Source organism: Gorilla gorilla, chromosome 1 (assembly GCF_029281585.2).
Source record: "Gorilla gorilla gorilla isolate KB3781 chromosome 1, NHGRI_mGorGor1-v2.1_pri, whole genome shotgun sequence".
In the NCBI taxonomy this organism is placed as follows: domain Eukaryota; kingdom Metazoa; phylum Chordata; class Mammalia; order Primates; family Hominidae; genus Gorilla; species Gorilla gorilla.
In genome coordinates this window covers 231947186-231969890 of record NC_073224.2, presented here as the reverse complement: position 1 = coordinate 231969890, position 22705 = coordinate 231947186, and the positions used below count along the sequence as shown (strand labels likewise).

The 22705-nt window shown below is 42.0% G+C and overlaps 1 protein-coding gene across 7 annotated transcripts in view; it reads right to left on the bottom strand.

Annotated features, from left to right (window-relative positions):
* Nucleotides 1-22705, bottom strand: part of RERE (arginine-glutamic acid dipeptide repeats) — a 461116-nt gene that overhangs the window by 292877 nt on the left and 145534 nt on the right. For all 7 annotated transcript variants that reach the window (XM_031006017.3, XM_031006032.3, XM_055383731.2 and 4 more), the window contains one exon: nt 6719-7187. In XM_031006017.3, the coding sequence (XP_030861877.3) occupies nt 6719-7043 (325 nt within the window). In that variant the 5' untranslated portion in view covers nt 7044-7187. The remainder of the gene's footprint in view (nt 1-6718; nt 7188-22705) is intronic.

Below are 22705 nucleotides of genomic sequence, written 5' to 3'. Positions count from 1 at the left end.
TCAAGGACAATATACAATAGAGCCCCACAAGGTTTTTGTTTTGGTTTTACTTTTAACAAGTCTGTTAAATCATTCTTTGGGAAGTAATACAAAACAGACTTCCAGAAGTCTTATTCTAATTTTAACATCATCAATGAGTCAATAAATTTTTTTAATGTTTCTAGAAATTTCTTTATTCAACAAATATTATGGAATACAGGCTGGGCGCGGTGGCTCTCGCCTGTAATCCCAGCACTTTGGGAGGCTGAGGTGGGCAGATCACTTGAGGTCAGGAGTTCGAGACCAGCCTGGCCAACATGGTGAAACCCCGACTCTACTAAAAACACAAAAATTAGCCGGGCGTGATGTCACACGCCTGTAGTGCCAGCTACTCAGGAGGCTGAGGCAGGAGAATCACTTGAACCCAGGAGGCGGAGGTTGCAGTGAGCTGAGATCGCACCACTGCACTCCAGCCTGCATGACAGGGCAAGACTCCGTCTCAAAAAAAAAAAAAAAAATGTATATATATTATGGAATACACACTATGTGTACACTATTGTCAGTAGATGGCAGGAATTCAATGATGAGTGGGGAAAAATAAGAATTGCTGTTTTTTTGGAGAAGGGAGACTTATTAATCCTAATAAAATTATTACTGTTGTAAGTGCTAGAAGAAAAGATACAAAAAAGGCTATAATAGTATTTATTAAGGAAATTTATTTGACTAACCTGGGAGAAAGGCAATGACACTGGGGTGGCAGAGCTTAAGAAAAGATAAGAATTAAGTGTGTTACCGAGACGAGAAGAGCAAGTGCAAAGGCCCTGAGGCAGGCGGGAACATGGGCAGTGTAAGTAACAAAATCTATTATGCTGAGCTCCTAAGGACAAAATTAAGGTAATCCCAGAGTTTAGCAGCAAAGGTGAAAAAGACCTGGTTGTGACAACGCATGAGATTAAACCGTAGTGATAAATTCTAAATAATATTTAATTTCTCCATAAGATCTCATGCTTCTAAACACTAAACAATTTAAATATAGCTTGGGACAGAAAAGTATGATTATATGAAAGCCTACCTTTATCCTCAAAGTATCCCTGCTATGCTCATTCTTAGTGACATTTCGAGAGGTCCCTATAATTTATACTTATTCTGAGTAGTAAAACCAATTCAGAGATGTAGAAAGCAATAAATATTTGAAAAAATCTTAATTTGTGCTTTATATCCCATAGAAATAAATAAGTATTAAAGATCTATTCACTTGGAAGCAGTGGTTCACGTCTGTAATCCCAGCACTTTGGGAGGCCAAGGTGGGTGGATCACCTGAGGTCAGGAGTTCGAGACCAGCCTAGCCAATGTGGTAAAACCCTGTCTCTACAAAAAATACAAAAATTAGGCCAGGAGCAGTGGCTCACGCCTGTAATCCCAGCACTTTGGGAGGCCGGGGCGGGCAGAGCACAAGGTCAGGAGATCGAGACCATCCTAGCCAACATGGTGAAGCCCCGTCTCTACTAAAAACACAAAAATTAGCTGGGCATGGTGGCACACGCCTGTAGTCCCAGCTACTTATGAGGCTGAGGCAGGAGAATCGCTTGAACCCAGGAGGCGGAGGTTGCAGTGAGCCGAGATCGCACCACTGCCCTCCAGCCTGGCGACAGAGTGAGACTCCATCTCAAAAAAAAATAAAAATAAAATAAAATAAAATAAATAAATAAATAAAAATAAATTAGCTGGGTGTAGTGCCACGTGCCTGTAATCCCAGCTACTCAGGAGGCTGAGGCAGGAGAATTGCTTGAACCCAGGAGGCAGAGGTTGTAGTGAGTTGAGATCTCACAACTGCATTCAAGCCTGGGCAACAGACTGAGACTACGTCTCAAAAAAAAAAAAAAATCTACCATTTAAAAACTAGTAATTTGGCCAGATGCAGTGGCTCATACCTATAACCCCAAGACTTTGGGAGATGGAGGCAGGAGGATCACTTGAGGCCAGGAGTTCAAGACCAGCCTGAATAACATACCAAGACCCCATCTCTACAAAAAAATTGTTAATAGGCCAGGTGTAAGCACACCTGTAGTCCTAGCTACTCAAGAGGCTGAGGCAGGAGAATCAATTGAGCCCAGGAGTTCGAGGATGTGGTGAACTATGATCACGCCACTACCCTCCAGTCTGAGCGACAGAGTGAGACTCTCTGTTTTTTTTTAAGCTAGTAATCCATTGAAGATATCCTTTACAACATTCTCCACAGATCCTAAGCTTTTAAGATACAACTAAGCACACAGGATCTCTGCAAGTGGGTGAGGATAATGGTTTTTCATCACTAACAAAGGATGTTATTGTAGTAGTTTATATCAAGAAAGTAAAAGATCAGGTGCAGTGGCTTATGCCTATAATCCCAGCACTTTGGGAAGCCAAGGCAGGAGGATGACTTGAGCCTGGGAGGTCGAGGCTGCAGTGAGCTGTGATCATACCACCGACAGCCTGGATGACAGAGCAATACCCTGTCTCAAAAAAAAAAAAAAAAAAAAAAATCAGGAAACAAAACAAAGGAAAGAAAAAACTTAACCCCCATCTGGGAATCTAATCACAGTACTCTGCTTTTTTTTTTTTGGTTTTCAAGAGACAGTCTTGCTCTGTCACCCAGGCTGTAATATAACGGCATGTAGTTCACTGCAGCCTTAAACTCCTGGCCTCAAGTGATCCTCCCACCTGAGACTCTCAAAGTGCTGGGATTACAGGTGTGAGCCACCTTGTCCGGCCCAGCACCCTACTTCTGATTCTTCAGTTTAAGTAACCCTAAAGAACAGACAATATTTAACAAATACTCATTTAGAGAAAAAGCTGTTTGGAGAAGGCAGCTAACTCAGTTAGCTTCAAATCCATCACCAAAACGAAACGAAACCACTGAGAAGGTCAAAGACAGTCTCCTTACCAAATAGTCAGACATCCACTGGACCTGGCAGGATGCAAAGGCACAGCCCCCACTCAAGCAAAAGGGTGCCTCACATGGAGCTGTCTTGCTCTGGGTGCCACGGAAATCTTCCAAACCATGTGTGTGGCCTTTATAGATCCTTCATAATACACTTAGCTTTCAGAGACAGCATACCTTTCTCACACGTCACAGAGGTTTTCAGATTCACTGAAACACTATCAGCCTCCACAAATACATAGTTCTTGCCCAAGCACTTTAAGAACCATTCTGTAAATAAGTCCTTAGCAATCTCCCTTCACATATTCTTCCAGACTCAAGAAGGGAGGTGTATTAGTCCATTCTCACGCTGCTATAAAGAACTGCCTCAGACTGGGTTATTTATAAAGGACAGAGGTTTAATTGATTCACAGTTCCACAGGGCTGGGGAGGCCTTAGGAAGCTTACAATTATGGTGGAAAGGGAAACAAACACATCCTTCTCATATGACAGTAAGAGAGAGAAGGGCTGAGCAAAGGTGGAAAAGGCCCCTTATAAAACCATCAGATCCTGTGAGAACTCACTCACTATCATAAGAACATGATGGGGGAAACTGCCCCCATGATTCAATTATCTCCACCTAGTCCCGACCTTGACACGTGGGGATTATCACAATTCAAGGTGACATTTGGGTGAGGACACAGAGCCAAACCATATCAGGAGGACTACCTATAATCATAGTTCACCACGCCCAGCTAATTTGTAAAAATTTCACTACAATCATAGAGCACTGCAGCCTTGACCTCTTGTGCTCAAGAGATCCTCCCACTTCAGTCTCACAAGTAGCCGAGACTAAAAGCACACACCACTGTGCCCAGATCCAAGACTGTTTGTGGTTTGTTGGTTTATTTCTATTTTTAGGGAGATACTCAGCAGAAACAGGGTGCCACAGTCCCATAAATGGGAAAAATAGCCAGTGTTTTTCATGTTAAAGAGGTTTAACTGTCGGGCTTCTTGGAGTCACTAATTCTGACTCTCTCATGAGGGAGACTGTACAGGCAGCATTTTCCACACATATTTGACTACTATTTTTGGTGAAATGTCCCCACCGACACCAGAATAACATTCCATATTATAAATGTTGAGAAAGGTTAGCATTCAATACTGCACAAGGCAGCTTGCCTTTTGACAGTGATCCAAACTGTATTACCACATTAAATTGTTATCAAGAGAAAGGATAATAAAAAAGTAAATCTTTCCTTATACTGAAGTTATCATAATGTAATCTATATCTAAAAGAGTTGGCCAGGCGCGATGGCTCATGCCTGTAATCCCAGCACTTTGGGAGGCCGAGGCGGGCGGATCACAAGGTCAGGAGATCGAGACCACGGTGAAACCCCGTTTCTACTAAAAATACAAAAAATTAGCTAGGCGCGGTGGCAGGCGCCTGTAGTCCCAGCTACTGGGGAGGCTGAGGCAGGAGAATGGCGTGAACCCGGGAGGCGGAGCTTGCAGTGAGCCGAGATCGCGCCACTGCACTCCAGCCTAAGCAACAGAGCGAGACTCCACCTCAAAAAAAAAAAAAAAAAAAGGGTTAACATATTTTGTTCCTTTCCCATGATTTAGATGTGTGTACGCCCTAAACAAGCAATCTGTGGTAACTCTGAGAGATTCTTCAGTCACTAAGAAATTCTTACTGCCCAATAGCTGAGTCTACATCAAAGATAAATACAGACAGTACTGTAACCTACACACATCATTTAATCCTTACAGCAGATTTCTAACTGCTCTAAAACCTCCACTCTGATCAATTTATATCACACAAATACCTTCTCAGTTAATCTCCAACCAAGAAATTGTAGCTGTGAATGCAAATTTGTCTGTATTAAGTTCTAGCACTGACTTTTTTTTTTGCGGGGGGGAGGGGTGAAGACAGGGTTTTGCTCTGCTGCACAGGCTGCAGTGCTATGATGTGAACGGGGCTTACTGCAGCCTTGCCCTCCTGAGCTCAAGGGATTCTTCTACCTCAGCCTCCTGAGTAGCTGGGACTGCAGTCTCATCACACTCCCAGCTAATTTTTTACTGTTTTGTAGAGATACGGTCTCACTATGTTGCCCAGGCTGGTCTCCACATTACTCAAGCAATCCTCCTGCCGCCTCAGCCTCTCAAAGTGCTGGGATTACACTCATGAGCCACCGCGCCCAGCCCCACTGACATCTTTTGAAATTTAAAAAACTCCTGTGTGGGAGAATGAAAATCTGGAACTTGACATGAAGTTCATAACAGTAACAGCATTCCTCAGTAAAATGATTGTTCCAGATTATGGACATAACACAGTGAAGTATTTTAATCTCTTTCTCAGAAAAACATAAAAATGGGCAGCTTTAATCTGCTAATTACATCTCATACAAAATTCATGTCACTCTTCAACAGTAAAAGTAACTCAAACAAAATGATTTCACCTAGGTTTTACTGGCTTCTGTAAGAAAGGATCTTGGTTTTGTTTTTTTTTTCTGAGACAGGGTCTTGCTCTGTTGCCCAGGCTAGAATGCAGTGGTGCAATCATGCTTCACTACAGCCTCAACCTCCCAGACTCAAGTGATGCTCCTGCCTCAGCCTCCTGAGTAGCTGGGACTACAGGTGTGTGCCACCAGGCCCAGCTAATTTGTAAAAATTTTTTGTAAAGATGGGGGTCTCACTATGTTGCCCAGGCTGGTCTTGAACTCCTGAGCTCAGGCAATCCTTCTGTCTCCGCCTCCCAAAGTGCTGGGATTACACTGTGCCCAGCCTAAAAAAGGTGTCTTAATACACACAATACATCAAACGAAAAGGAAAGGCTTTGATAGTGTTCAACAGGTTTTGATTCACTTGTTTCTCTGATCTCATCTAAAAGTTGGGTCTGTCTTTTTTTGAGCAATGCTGTAAGCCACAATATACTGGCATGACCGTAATACATTTTCTGGAAAACCAAGCAGGTTAGATGACTACTTCTATTATCGTTGATTAGAGAGCCTGAAGCTCAAATTTTTGGAAAAGGAAGTTAGCAGGAGCAATACATCTCTGATCTTCAGGCCTTTTTTTTTTTTTTTCTGAGACAGAGACTCGCTCTGTCGCCCAGGCTGGAGTGCAGTGGTGTGATCTCGGCTGACTGCAACCTCTACCTCCTGGGTTCAAGCAATTCTCCTGTCTCAGCCTCCCAAGTAGCTGGGATTAGAGGTGCACACCACCGAGCCCAGCTAATTTTTGTATTTTTAGTAGAGACAGGGTTTCATCATGTTGGTCAGGCTGGTCTCGAACTCCTGACCTCAGGTCATCCACCCGCCTCAGCCTCCCAAAGTGCTAGAATTGCAGGCGTGAGCCACCATGCCTGGCCTAAAGGCCATTTTTTAAAAGTACCTCTCTAGAGTCTGGTCGATCCTGTCCCAAGGTAAAATTTCCTGTTTCCAAGAATCTTAAGGTTTACTTGTCTCCACCAAGCAGTCAATTCTGCAGGGTCACCACAGTCTCATTTATGATTGAAGATTAAAAAGCAAGCATGAATTCAAAAGACAAAAAAATACTAAGCAGATGGTCCAGTTAGAGAACAAGCAGCACAGGAAAATAAGAAAAGAACTCATGAATGCATAAACCAGGACACAAGAGCAAATTAAGGCAGACACAAGCAAGAAGTGGGTAAACCTAACTGACCAAAAGTGGGTCACATGTTTACCAAATTAAGTTTCCTACTCTTCTAGATTCCAAGCCTCCCTTAAAGTGTACAAAGCGTATTTATTTCACCATAATGCTAAGATCATTCCCCCACTGTAAACATTGGCAAGACCCAAACGTAAGGCTCCTTACCTCCTGGTCTGTAGACCACATCATCTTCAGTGATGTAGGATGTTATCTCACCGGTATCTGTCCTTTCATAACGAGACTTTTTTTTCGGTGGTTTCTTCTTATTCTTCTTTGTGGACTCCTCTGCGGTGGCACTATTGTTGTCATTGTCCTCGTCTTCACTGTGATCACTCTCAGCATAATTTTTGGCTCCTCCTTCCAAGGTACAGCTCCGGCGTGGCCTTGAATTCTCACTCTCTCTTGCTTTGTCTCTTTTCTCTCTCTCTCGGTCCCGGTCTCGGTCCCGGTCCTTCTCTTTGTCTTTGTCTTTGTCTTTGTCCGCTGTCATGATTCGCCACGTGCCTTCTTCTGTCCTCTCACGGCTAGGCCTCCGTGAAAGGTAGACAGTAAGCCTGGGCTTCAGTCTTCTGAATTTCTCACTCAATTCCAGGGAAAATCCAACCACTCCAACAACCCCAACGTTTCAAAAATGCTAGGAGAGAAAAAAGAATGGTTTTACTTTAACGCTTTTTCATATTTGTTTCCTAAAATAATGTTTTGTTAAATGAATCTCTTACTTATTCATGTTTTACACCTAAAAACTTCGCACAAGCCACAGGAGAAAAATTAAGTGTTAAAATTTTAAAACTACAGTTTTTGGTCTCAGCAAATGGTTTGGGGTTTTCTATGACACCAATAATAAAAACTGTCTGAATGCCTAAGAGTAAACTACACTTCCTCCACCTTACATGTTTTCTCCTTTTTAAAGAAAAAGCAAACCAATACCCTGGTAGACAACATATAATGGGTATTATTATACAAAAGGAGCTTCATAACTCATAATATTAATTTAAAGAGGAAAGAATCTGTAGTAAAAATTATTTCCAGGCCAGGCACTGTGGCTCATGCCTTGTAATCCCAGCATTTTGAGAGGCCAAGCCAGAAGGACCACTTGAAGCCAGGAGTTCAAGACCAACCTTGGCAACAAAGCGAGATCCCATCTCCAACATAAAATAAAATATTTCTACCTGAAAAAATAGTAATAGTTTGCAGCACTGTCAAAAATGTCTCAGGATAGGCCGGGCGCGGTGGCTCACGCCTGTAATCCCAGCGCTTTGGGAGGCCGAGGAAGATGGATCACGAGGTCAGGAGATCAAGATCATCCTTGCTAATGTGGTAAAACCCTGTCTCTACTAAAAAATACAACAAAAATTAGCTGGGTGTGGTGGCGGGCGCCTGTAGTCCCAGCTACTCAGGAGTCTGAGGCAGGAGAATGGCGTGAACCCAGGAGACGGAGCTTGTAGTGAGCCGAGATTGTGCCACTGCACTTCAGCCTGGGCGACAGAGCAAGAGACTCCGTCTCAAAAAAAAAAAAAGAAGAAAAGAAAAAAAAGTCTCAGGATATCGCATAGAGCACTATATTCTAAAGATATTTTCTGGCTACTTCTACAAACTCCCAGAACTTCCTTCAAGAATAAAAATAATATTTAACTCAAACGAAAGTGAGAGCTTCAGAGCAAGATTTTTCCACCTTCAGTTACATTTTACACATCTTTTCATCCTAACATTTTCAGTTATGTTCCAAGGAAAATGATCTCTCTAAAGATGTATTACTGGCCAGGCGTGGTGGCTCACACCTGTAATCACAGCACTTTGGGAGGCCAAGGCAGGGGGATCACGTGAGGTCACAAGTTCGAGACCAGCCTGGCCAATGTGGTGAAACTCTGTCTCTACTAAACACACAAAAAGTAGCTGGGCACAGTGGCACACGCCTATAGTCCCAGCTACTTGGGAGGCTGAGGCAGGAGAATCGCTTGAACCTAGGAGGCAGAGGTTACAGTGAGCCGAGATCACACCACTGCACTCCAGTCTGGGCGAAAGACTCCATCTCAATAAAGAAAAGAAAATGTATTGTCTCTGCCTTAACAAAACGTAACAGCTTCCAGAAACAACCTTCCATCTTTCGGGAATATTAAGTGGTTTTTACAGTCTTCCAAATTTCTACTATAAATGGTATCCCTAATAAAGTACTCCCCAAAAAGAAACCCAACAAGAAAAGTCTTGAGGTTTTTAAGCGTCTGCAATGGGAAAAGTGAATCCCAAACTCCAACCTAACACAGTTCTTACAGATATTTTATAGCAGGAAAAAATTTTGTCTTTCTAAGTCAGTTTTGGAATAGACCTAACAATAAATTTATAAATAAATAATTTATCTTTTGTTTTTCTTATGATCTTCCCCAATACCCTATCTCACTTATTCAACAAATCTTTACTAAATACCATGTGCCAAGTGTTAGAACTAAAACCACAATGGAGGAGAAAACTCATGGTCCTTGTTCTCAATGCTCAAATGCAACAAAAGGAGGCAACTGATCAATCTAAGAAGCTTCTGTTTCTCATGCAACTAGGGCGAGAAAGGAAACAGTGCATATAAACAAACAAAAGATTGGTCCTCTTTACTTGACAACCACAAACAAATCAGTTTGCAGTTACATGCTTCAGATGCAGAGAAAATTCTCTTTGGTCAGCCAGGCATGGTGGCTCATACCTGTAATCCCAGCACTTTGGGAGGCCGAGGTGGGCAGATCACGAGGTCAGGAGGTCGAGACCATCCTGGCTAACACGGTGAAACCCCAACTCTACTAAAAATACAAAAAATTAGCCGGGCGTGGTGGTGGACACCTGTAGTCCCAGCTACTCGGGAGGCTGAGTTAGGAGAACCGCTTCAACCCAGGTGGCAGAGGTTGCAGTGAGCTGAGATCGCGCCACTGCACTCCAGCCTGGGCAACGAGAGAGACTCCATCTCAGAAAAAAAAAAAAAAGAAAGAAAGAAAGAAAAAAGAAAATTCTCTTTGGTCATGCTAAAACCATAACAATTACCATACATTCTCTGCAGCGCTCTTAGGTCAAACCTCATACCAGAAAAGACCTCCTCATAAGCATCTCAAATATCCTTAGACATTCAGCAAAATAGAAAGTATTTAGTCTCTGGAAGATAGGTGATGAAGGAGCAATCATGCATCATAAGCTACATTGGAAGAAGGAACGCACGTAGCACAAAACTAGATTACTTCCTTCTATGTAAGAAACATGCTGTTTCAAACAGGATTTCCATTTTCTAAACATATTTCAAGAAAAGGAAAAATTATCACTGCCTACAAAAGTTTTGCCCAGATGAACCGTCTGCTAAACAGATAGTCATAAACTCCCAAGTCCTGGTAAGCTACTAGTGCTAGCAACTGAAAATACAGAGACCTACTACTTCCTCAACAAGTCTTAAGTTTAGAGCATGAACGAGCCAATCATGAAAGAAAGAAAACTATCAGGCCAGGGGCGGTGGCTCATGCCTGTCATCCCAGCACTTTGGGAGGCTGAAGCGGGCGGATCACCTGAGGTCAGGCGTTCGAAGCCATCCTGGACAACATGGCGAAACCCTGTCTCTACTAAAAATACAAAAATTAGCTGGGTGCGGTGATGGGCGCCTGTAATCCCACCTACTCGGGAGGCTGAGGCAGGAGAATCGTTTGAACCCAGGAAGCAGAGGTTGCAATGAGCCAAGATTGTGCCATGGCACTCCAGCCTGGGAGACAAAGCGAGACTCCGTCTCAAAATAAAAAACAAACAAACAAAAAACGACCAGCTAACACCATTGTTAAAATGTTCCTCTTTGACCCTGAAAACTCATCAGTGTCTACTGGGAGTCCAAAAAGAATGAAAAGCTTGGGCTGAAAACCTCTCCACTGCAACTGCAGTTTCAGACAGAAACACTTCTGATAACTTTAAGAAAAAAAATCATTCTCCCTGGGGTTAACAAGATAACTGCTCCAGAAAACTGTGTAGAAAACATTTTTTCAGCACTCAAAGAGAAAAAATAGTAAGTCCAAATTGTACATTCAACACTACTCACTACAAAATCATACACTGTTTCTATTTACAAAGAAAATAGAGTTGTTTCTGCCAAAAGTGAGCAAGAAAGTTAAAAATTCAAGAAACAATAAAGATGTCTATAAAACGAAATCCAGTATATGTGTATATTTATAAAATCAATGTTCTGAGTTATCTGAAAGTTGGCTCTATTTATATACTACATAATCTGCATGTTATATTAATATATTAAATTATATGAATAATTAATACCATATCATTTATATATTAATGACATATTTATATAACCAACTTTCAGATAAGTATGAACATTAATAATCTAAGCAAAAGTCAATCCAATTACCATTTACATTTGGCTCTAAAATACAGCTCAATGGGAATATATTTTTTTCCTCTATGTTTAACATATGAATTATAATTCTTCTGCGCCTTAGTGTACAGTGATCAACACATACCAATGATGTGACAGCTAAAGAAAGGGACCCAGAGAGGAACCAGATGGCACTGAGAAGGAGAGTTGTCACTTCAATTTGCTAGAAATGATCTACAAAGTAGACGATACAACAACAGCATCTTTATTATAGCACCATGAGGTTTACAGAGCAAGTCCCTCATGTGATTCTTCCAACTCATGAAGTGAACTGGACAGAAGTTGTCATCCTCGCTTTACAGTCTACAGAACTCAGAAGAGATCATCTGCACAAGGCCACGCAGCCAATGGGCACGAAGTAGGATTCCAGTGCAGCTGTCTCAGAGCTCAACCCTATCTGACTTGCACAGGAACTCCTGCTGCCTGTGCTGCCAGGGTCTCCAGCTCTTCACAAGCACCAACTTCTCCTACATTCATCCATGCTGATGATTCACGCAGACAGATTTAAGAAACACACTCACTCTGCCCCCAAAGCTATTTTTCTCCAGTCGGAAAGCCAAAAACATTGAAAATATCTGTGTCAATCACTACCCAACCCAGTGAAACAGGAAACACATTATAACATGCTTTAAATAAGAAAAGGAAGAAAATCTAATGTAGAATACATTTCAGATTTACAACAAGCTTCAGCTACTCAGTGAACTAATGTCAAGTGAATGTCTATTATGTGCTATTTACAGCTCCAGGTGTTGGTAAATAGCAGAAAACTCAACACAAAACCCCTGCCCTTATCTTGAGCTTATGTGCTCAGCAGTGGAGAGAGACCACCAACAAAAGGCACCATACCTAATGAGAAGATCTTACATGGGAAATCTAAGGGGGGACCGACAGTGTTGCAGGACTGCAATTTTAAACAAGATGTTCAGGGAAGGCCTCTCTGAGGGGGCTTTGACCCTGAGTGGGAGCATTAGAGAGAAAGCCAAGGACACATGAAGGGAGGTGATTCCTGAAGGGGGGAAAAAGTGCAAGGTCCAGAAGCAGGAATGAGCCAGGCCCACTCAAGACACAGGAGACCAGAGGGGTAGGAGCAGCACAAAAAGGGGGAGAGAGGTCAGAGATGAGTTCAGAGGTTGAAGGGGCAGGGGGAGGAAGACCTGGATCCTGGCAGGCCTCATGGGCCAGGGAAAGGACTCTGGCTTTTACTCAAGTGAAATGAAGTTACTCGAATGACACTTTAGCAGGGATGTGAGTAGCAAAGAAAGGCATGATCTGACTTCTGTTTACCGGAGATCACTCTGGCCGCTGAGAAAAACCTCAAGGAGAGCAGGGGACACGATCACCCAGGGAAGACAAGCAGCAGCTGGGAAGGGCTAGGGTAGTAGCAACAGAGAATGGGGAAAGTCTCATGTTTGTATGTTTTAAAGGTAAGAGTCAAATAAATAGGATGTGCTGATAAACTTGAGAGGTGAGAGAGAGAGGGAAAAAAGAAAAAGGAATCTGGCCTGGATGGATGAAGCTGCTGTTTGAGTTTCATGGGGAGACCAGGAATGTGGCTTTGAATGTGTTAAGCTTGATCAAGAAGCCTAGAAAATCACAGAGTCTAAGTTGGCAGAGGTCCAGGCTGGAGATAATAATTTAGTTTTTAAAGCCATGAGACTGAATGAGATCACCCAGGAAGTGAGTACAACTTTTTGACAAAAATTTTAAAACTCATGAAAACATTTATTGCTCATGCTTGAGTGCAGAGGATATTCAAAACAGACTTACGAGTTACACATTTCCAAAGGCAGTACCCTTAGGACTCTTTTTAAGTATATTCCTCTCAATCATTTCCTGATTAGAAGATTATACATCATCATTTCATCTATAAGAATATGTGGGCAGTTGCCAAAGCTCAAAAAATGGCAGCTTCACCTATTTAGCTGAAGGTCAGATTCCTCACAGTTTTTTGATCCTATTAGATTCCCCACTTAATCTAGGGGAAAGAATCAAAGCTTTCAACAGAGCCAATATACAGAATTACTCTTCATTTTAGGTTACTTCAGCCTCTACAAACACCATCTTACCTCTTCAAAATGAAGCCAACACCACCCGCAAACACCTCACACTACTTCTCAAAACCAATTCAGATCAAGCACAAAAATTTCAGTCATACTCATGGTCCAAATCTCATTTAAGAGAACCACTTCCTGGCTGGATACAGCGGCTCATGCCTATAATCCCAGCACTGTGGGATAACAAAGTGGGGAAATCATTTGAGGCAAGGAGGCAATCATTTGAGACCAGCCTGGGAAACACAGCAAGACCCCATCTTTACAAAAGAAAAATAAATTTAAAAATTAGCTACGCGTGGTGGTGCAGACCTGTAGTCCTAGCTACTCGGGAGGCTGAGGTGGGAGGTGGGAGGATTGTTTGAGGCCAAGAGTTCAAGGCTACAATGGGCTGTGATCACCACCACTGCACTCCAGCCTAGGGAACAGAGTGAGACCCTGTCTCTTAAAAAACAAAAAAAGAAAACCACTTCCTGTCAGTACTTAAGCTTAAGGAAGGGGCCCAGGACAGAACTGGGGATACTGGACTGAGAAGCCAAGATCCAAGTTCTTAGCACTGCTGCTTGCTGCACTGCCTTGGGCAAATCACTCTACCTGTCTGAGTCGCAGTTTCATTGCTGTAAAAGGGGACAAGACCTACCTATTTCACAATGCTGCTGTTGAGAATTACACAAGTATACTATATGTAAATTGTACTTATAGATTGCAAAGTGCTTTACAAACGTAAAATATCAATAATATGTATTTATTTCAGTCATGATTTACATCTACTATGGTAGATAATAAGCTATGGAAGATATAAAGGTAGCCAAAACACCCCTATCCTCAAGAAACTTATCTATTTGGGCGGGGGTAAAATCTATCCAGTTCCATGATTAAGAAACAAATCATGTAGAATTAACTACAAATGAAGAAAAAAATTAAAAATATTTCCTCTTGGGTTATGTAAAACTCACTTATCCATGGAAATCTGCCCCTCCCTCCTGAGTTCCCAATCCTCAAGCTCTACTCATCTCCATTGCTCAAGCCAGGCTATTTGTTAGGATGCTTGACTTTTGACTAAATACAGTGAGCGAAGTCCTCCAGTTAATTCTTCCTCACTCAACCACAGTAAGACATACTTATATTTTTCAAATGCCTGACCATACTCTAGGCATTTTGCTTAGCACTTAGTCTACCAGACACATCCTGAACACCTCTGTAATGGACCCACTGCTCCAACTGAATCTTAGCTTAGCTACTTCAAGCCATCATCATCCCTCATGCAAATGAATACAACTGCTTTCTAACAGATCTTTGTGACTACAAAACATTGTTTGCCTTCGCCTTCCTCCCATCTGTCCTCCAGTGCAGCCAGCCAGCCAGCATATCTGACGTCCCACCACTTTTTTTCATAATAGCTCAATTCAGATATAATTCACGTTCCATATGAATCACCATTTAAAGCATACAATTCATTTAAAGCATACAATGCCCACTATTCCTTTTCAAAGATTATGGGGCTGCCCCTTCACCTCTCCAGCCTCACCTCTCCCCTAATGCTTCCACCTCCACCCCTCCTGCATGCTCCTCCTGCTGCCTCAAGACACTCCTTCAGTCCCTAGAACCCAACTGCTGGGAATACTCTTCCCCGCCCCTTTGTCTGTGTACCTTCTACAGACCCTCAGAGTCTCCAGTGTTTCTGCTCTCCAATTCCAGGAGGCCTCCCAGACCTACGCAGAGTCCAGCCTTCTCTTTGCCCCCCAGTCCTGCCTGTAAAATGGCCCTCATTGATCCCACTAGTGTTATCAGTTGTTAACTTACATCACTTCCCCACTAACTGCAAAGTCCACAAAGGCAAGGACCATGTCTACCATGTCATATTCCGTGAAGCAACTCCCACTCAAGCAATTCCTCTCTGCAGCAAATTCAGGAGAGCATTTTCCTCATCATTATTTGATTATTCAGTAGCAGCTGACAGGGGCTGGCCACACACCCTCCTGGAAGGCCTCTTTTCCTTTCACTTTCTAGACACGATCCTCTCCAGGGCCTATCTAACTTCTCCCTCCACTTCTTATACTAGGCCAACCAGTGTAGGAGTTCTGTTGGGGCACTCCCTCTTTTCTCATCCTCTACTTTCTACCTGGCCAATCTCATATATAATGCGTTCATCACCAATCAGATACCAGGACACACAGGAGGATCCACACAAGTACATGTCTACCAGATTTCCCCTTCAGCTTCAGACACATGTGAAAACTGTTCACCTGGGGTCTCTTCTTGGATATCTCAAAGGTACCTCAACATGCCCAAACCAAAGGCATACTCTGCGTGCACCACTATGCCTGGCTAATTTTTAAAATTTTTTGTAGAGACAGGGTCTCATTTTGTTGCCCAGGCTAGTCTTGAACTCCTGGGCTCAAGCAATCCTCCTGTCTCCTCTCTTTAATCCCTACATCCCATCATCAACAAATTATCTCATTGTTACCTTATAAATTTCTCTCAAACTTATACCTCCAAACACCTCCAACATCACAAATCTTAGTTCAATCTACTAGTATAGCTTTCCTGGACCACTTGAATCAGGTTCTTGATTAGTCTCTTCAAATCCACTCCTCTGAACTCCTACAATTATTTTACTGTACTGCAGCCAGGGTGTTCCTTTAAAAAGGCTAATGACATTATGTCAATCCCCACTTTACAATACATCAGTGACTCCTCACTTTGGTACATTAAAAATCCAAATCCTTATCATGATCTGCAAGGTGCTTATCCTTTTTTCGCTTCATCTCACAGCACTGTCTTTCAGTCTACACCCAGCCACACTATCCCTCCCTCAGTTCCCAGAACACACCACACTCCTTCCTACCCAGAGTCCTTTGCTAAGGTTCTTCCTACCCTTTGTAATGCTCTTCGTCTGGCCTAGGTGCCTCCTACCCTTCCTTCAAGTCATAGCTCAACAGCAACGTCCTGAGGATAGCTTTCTTGTCCAAAACAGGTTAAATTCCCTTCACAGCATTTTCCAGACTGTAATTTTACATTTACTTGTGTGATTTGGTTAGCTTCTATCTCCACCTCCCAGTTAGAAGTTCCTTGAGGGACTGACCCTTGACTGTTTTTTGCCCTTTGCTGTATTTCCAATTCCTAACTCACTGCCTGGCACAGAAAGAGGAATAATAAATTATTTCTTCTTCCTTCCCACCCTCTCACACATATGTTGGATCAGTAAAGAGGGCATTATGATGAGACTTTTATTGGGGAAAGAAAATATTTCATGAATAAATAACTGAAGAGGTACTTGATTTGGTTCATAAACCATGAGTAGGATAAGGAGACACAAAGAGAAGGAGAAAGACAGTCCAGGTGGGAGGAACTTCACTTAAGAGAGTGTTCAGTTAAATAGCAGCTACAGGGGAAAAAGAGCAGTACAAAGTAAATTTAAGTAGAGCAGGTGGAAGGGATAATGGAATGCCCCCAAAATAATAAAGCAGCCAACACTCACTGGGCACTTAATATGCACTAAGCACTTTACACATGTTAACTCATTTAATCTTCACTATAACAAAGGTGACAATGTAATTTATGATCCAAACTGGATACATCTGAGAGAGAAAACAGACACAACAAATAACTATGCAGGAAAAACATATGAAAGCCAGGTCACATATCCTAGCTATACCCTTATTCAGTCAGTACTATTGTTATGTATATCTCATCAATGCAAAAGTAATAAGCACTGAGAGGCTGAGCAAGTTGACCAAACTCACACAACGATGTGTGAGACCTAGGATATGAACCCAAGCAGCTGACTCCAGAGCCTATATGCTTAACCACAAAGCCATCCTGCCTTAAATGACATGGCCTTAAAAGCCGAGTTATCCAATACAGTAGGTTAAGTGAAAAAGGTGCTGCCAGGCTACTGAGATGAAAAGAGCAGTCTAGGAACATTCATCTTATCTGGCAGTAGGAGATGTTTTCCACCAAGAGTTGTTAGTGTCGGCCAAACAAACTTACTTTCAAATCCATATTCTCTGAAAGCCTAAGGAACCGAGGCACCTCAAGTACTTTTGCCTGTGCCATTTCTGCATTTATTGTATATCCAAAAAATGTGTTAGCATCCTCCTTTAGGAACACAAGGAGACAGTCCACGTGTGGAAGACCTACACGAACATCTTACTCTGCTAGCCCTGCCTCCAAGAGAAGCAGCTGCAGCCAGCATGCAGCAGAAAACCAAACGGGCACCCTACAGCTGGGCAACTTGCTTCCAAACGGAAATCAATTTTCCTTTCCTGTTGCCTTTCATATCAACATGCCTGGGAAAGAAGACGTAATGGCTTTTGCTCTGGAAAGGGAAATGTCACTCTAACACTTGTATTCACTGAATAAGAAGTAAGGCATTCTCATAAACAGTAACTTGATGCAGAGAATACTTCAAAATATGCCAGAGAATTGCAGATGAAGCTGCAAGATATCACTGAAATATGAAGTCAGCAGATCTGCAAACTCAGACAGAAACAAAACAGCTTTTTATCTGAAAGTTATGTGGTATTGAGAGTTTTTCCATGTTTTAAAGTTCTTCCACCTGACCCAAACCAACCACATAAGCAAAGAGCTACATATACCCCTGCATGATTCTCTACCTCTGAGGTTAATGAATAAACTCAATCAATCCTGCTAAGAGTTTATATACTCATTCTCAGAATATACGGCTTATTTAAGGAACCTAAATAACTGCAATGGGATGCCCAGGTCAAATTCAAAGAGCAGCCTTTGTGGTATCAGAGCAGAAGGCAGCAAAAAATAAACCCTTTAATGAGGACTGGGTTTAATGCTGATAGTAGCACTTCCTCATCTCCTTGGAGCTTTGGGGAAACAACTGAGAGAACTAAGATTAAAAGACTCCAATAAACAAGGCTTCTCAATTTCTTCCAAAAAGACATACTAATAACAAAACACAAGACCGCTGCAGAGGGTGCAAAAGTACCCAAAACAGCAAAACTCGAGGCTACAATTAACAACCCAATTAAAACCAAGTAAGAAACGATATATAATCTTTATTATTTGAATAAAAAATTCCCAAAGATGAGGTGCCCCAGGAGGTTTCCAATAAAAATGTAAAATCCTGTCTTTCTTTAAAAAACACACAAACTCGGCTGGGTGTGGTGGCTCATGCCTGTAATCCCAGCATGTTCGGGGGGCCGAGACAGGAGGACTACCTGAGGTCAAGAATTTGAGACGAGCCTGGCCCACATGGCGAAATCCCATCTCTACTAAAAATACAAAAAATTAGCTGGGCATGGTGGCACGTGCCTGTAATTCCAGCTACTTGGGAGGCTGAGGCAGGAGAATTGCTTGAACCTGAGAGGCAGAGGTTGCAGTGAGCCAAGATGGCGCCACTGCACTCCAGCCTGGACAACAGAGCAAGACTCCATCTCAAAAAACAACAACAACAACAACAACAACAAAACCCACATAAACTCATTCATACAAATAACTGCTTCCATATACTTTTAAATGTGAAGCTTTTCCAATTATATACAGTTAGCTTGTACACTGCCAACAGTTGTGTCTCTTCTACTCAGCAGGTTAAGGGAAATACACTGCTCACTCTAAACAGGGCTTCTCAACTGAACTACAATTAACATTTGGGGACAGATAATTTTTTGTTGTGGGGGCTATCCTGTGCATTGTAGGATATTTCACAGCATTCCTGGCCTCAACCCATACAGATTCTAACAACACAACCCACTGCTCCAGTGAGAACTACAAAAATATCTCCAGATACTGCCACATATCCCCTGGGGAGCAAATATGCCCACAGTTGAGAACTACTGCTTTAAACAAATTATTTGTCTATTGCAGAGATTTCAAAGGGTTAAGCATCTGTGTTGCTTCATGCAAAATTATGCTTCACTAATATGCAACCCACAAAACACCATTACGAAAACTATAGTCTGCCATGTTCTTTGTTCTCTGAAATAAACTAGACAAATTCAAAGTATTGCTTGAAACAGTAATTCCACAGATGTTTGAGGGTGAATTAGGAGAACATAATCAAATATCCTGAAAATTCTGTTGTTTACTGGCAAGTCCTGAAGCTTGCTAGGAACAGAATTACTCATAGGTGACCTGCTCTGGTCATGGGGTCAAGTGGAAGCTTCCGCTGTCACACAACTGAAGAGAAAACCTGGTATCCACAAATGCCAAGGGCAAGGGAAGCCAAATGCCGATGAAACCAAATCCCTGATCTTGAAAGGGGAAAAGAATTCCTAAACTCACTTTCCAAAAGCATGGCTGTAAACAGAAAACCAAGTGGAAAAGATAAATGCAAAACACAAGCAGATGGGTAAATAAAGTGTACTATACATACACACAATAAAATATCCAGCAATAAGAAATGAGGTACAGATACATGTTACAACATGGGTGAACCTTGAAAACATTATGCTAAATGAAAAGAGCCAGTCACAAAAGATTAGATACTATATGATTCCACTTGTAATAAATGTACAGAAAAGACAAATCCATAGGGACAGAGAGCAGATTACTTGTTGCCTAGGGTTGCAAGCGTAAATACAAAGTAACTGCCACGGTTATGGGGCTGCTTCTGGGAATGATGAAAATGTCCTAAAATTGATTGTGGTGATAGTTGCCAGTATCTGTGAATATTCTAAAATGCACTAAACTGTGTGTGTGTGTGTGTGTGTGTGTGTGTTGTGTTAAGACAGGGTCTCACTCTGTCTTCTGTGAATATTCTAAAATGCACTGAACTCTGTGTGTGTGTGTGTGTGTGTCTGTGTGTGTGTGTGTGTGTCTGTGTGTGTGTGTGTGTGTGTTGTGTTTTTAAGACAGGGTCTCACTCTGTCGCCCAGGCTGGAGTGCAGTGGCGTGATCACGGCTCACTGCAGCCTTGACCTACCGGGCTCAAGCAATCCTCCCCAACTCGGCCTCTCCAGTAGCTGGGATTATAGCTGTATGCCACCACACCCGGCTAATTTTTTTGTATTCTGCAAAGATGGGGTTTCACTGTGTTGCCCAGGCTGGTTTCAAATTCCTGGGCTCAAGCAGTCTGCTTGCCTTGCCCTCCAGCAATCCGCCCGCCTTGGCCTCCAAAATGCTGGGATTACAGGCAGAAGCCACCATGCCCAGCCAATTGTACACTTTAAATAGGTAAATTATATGACATGTGAATTATATCTCAACAAAGCTGTTTTAAAAACACACACACACAGCAGCAGCAACAGAATTACAAACTAACAAGAAAAAGCTCAGGCTTCACTACAGCCAAACAAAGGTGCATCTGGCTACGAAATTCACAAGGATGAGCTTTACCTCTGCAATTGAGAAAAACCACCTTTTAAAGCTGTAAAAACACAGTCAATTAAACTAGTAGACAGAGTTTTATTTCACGTAATGCTGAGAATGAAAGAGAGCCTTCTTTGGACCACGGTAATCTTTAATATACAGGAATTCTTGGTCAAGCTTACTATCTCTGTATAGCATGTTCAAAAGTAGATTAAGTTGGACAGGGTTTCTTTCAGTTTGCAGAGCTCTAAGATTCAAAGTAATTTGCAACCATGGCACATAAGCTCTCAGCGTGTGATGAAAGGAAATGACAGGGTGAATTTTATATTTAACTTAATACAATTACACTTCACACCTATAGAAAAAAATCAAAAGCATTCAAAATGCACTTCTAATCCACAGGTACAAATTATATCAAAGGAAAAATGGAACCAGAAAACTCATCGGAGCAGCTCTTTTAAACACTTAGAATCTCTAAGTCTAAGATAAAAGGCAAACTGGCTCTGACTAAAAACAGAAGTCTCAGTCAAAATTCAATTTGCTGTTTTCTATGTCTGAGCCATTCTAACTGGGTGTGATTCTAGGTTGACCAAATGTATTAACCCTGCTCTCTCTGTTAACCTGATGTCATTCAAAAAGAAAAGCAGAAGAGCCACTAGAACAACTCAATTAAGATGCCAGCAACTAGTAACTAACCAGGGAGGGCAGGAGAAGTCCCAGGACCTAGAACGTAACACTTAAATGTAGTTATAACACTGATCATCAAATAAGCATCAATCTCCAGAGGAGATTCTGTCAGTTCCCCCACTATTTCAGCAAATGTTTACTGAGTTCATACTAGGTGGCCTAGGAGCTATGTCCAGAACACACACAATCTCTAATCTCAGAGAGATTACAATCTGGTGGGGGAGAGAGCAGACAATAAACAAACAAGTAGATTACTACAGACACAGTCTGTAAGTTGGCCATAAGATGTGCTATAGAAAAAAAATAAAGCTGGGCAATGGGCATGGAGAGGTCATCAATTTAAGGTAATCACTGGCAAGGGATCACTGGACCTAAACGGAGCAAGGTGCAAGTTACATGGTTAAAGTGGGGGAAAGCATTCTGGGCAGAGAGAAAAGCAAGCACAAAGCTCTGACTCAGGCAGAAGCATGCCTGGCATGTCCAAGCAACAGCAAAGGGACATGGTGGCTGAAGCAGTGAGGGCAAGAAGAATTGGAGATAGAGAGATAGCTCAGTACTTACTCAAATAGCCATGGTGGAGTTTTGCATAGAGAAGTAACAATCCGAGGTACATTTTAACAGACTCCCTCTGGCTCCTCTACGATTAGGAAACAACTCAGGCAAGGTTGTAGCAGTGAAGGTGTTAAGCAGTGGTCAGATTCTAGCCCTCAGAAGTGGCTGACAGAGCGCATGTGGTGTGAGAAAAAAGGAGGCCAAGGAAGACAATAAGGTTTAAATCCAAGCAACTACAGTCATTTACTGACATGCACAGAGAACAAAAACTGGGAATTCTGTTGGAATGTATTAAAATGTATGTGTTGAGTGGTCAGAAAGCTCTGGGCTAGACCTAAATCTAGGAGTCCTCAGCGCACAAGTACTAATAACCATGGGGCTGGATGGTATCAAAACAAACTACTAGGGATGAAATATTCAAGATGGCAAAGAATGCTTTGCAATGAATATTATGGACAGGCCAAAAATGTTCTGTAAACTGCCAATGAAGTTGAAATGGTAGAATGATGGAAAGACTACATGACCATGCTCTGAAAACAATACACTTTTTTATTCACAGAGAAGCCGTCTACATAGGAAACGGGTGCCTACGGACAACTTCTGTATTAATGATGTTACCAAATACTGCATTTAATAAAATCCAGACCGCTGAAGTCCTTCCTGGCTGATTTCCACGCTAGAAGACACATAGGATGGAAACACCTCCCCCTGCTGTTTCACAGGGAAATACACCAGCTGTCCAAATGACTTTTGCCAGGCCCTTCTGGGCTAACGAATTAAGGAAGGAAAAACTATTTGAAAGATTCTCGCCTTGTAAATTAATTCTAAAAAGAGTTGTCAGATTTAAAAATTAGCTTTCTTAACATTTCTGAGGGCCTAAATTAAAATTTTTAATGTCCATGTGAAAAGAGAAAAAGAAAACATGTAGTGACTAATTATATGAATTTAAAACAAAGTTCAACTCTAGAAAAAATGAAATTTAATGGGTTCGCTAGTGATGTTTAGCTGGTACCACAATTTGAATCCGAAATAATTCAAATAGAGCAACATTTATATGTCTCAGGAAGGCACACAGTTTTAAAGTAATTGATATGAAAAGGTAAAACTGGATCCAAAATCTGTGAACATTATCATGAGAAATATATGATTACATTTGTAAGAGAAAGCGGAAAGCTGCTAGAT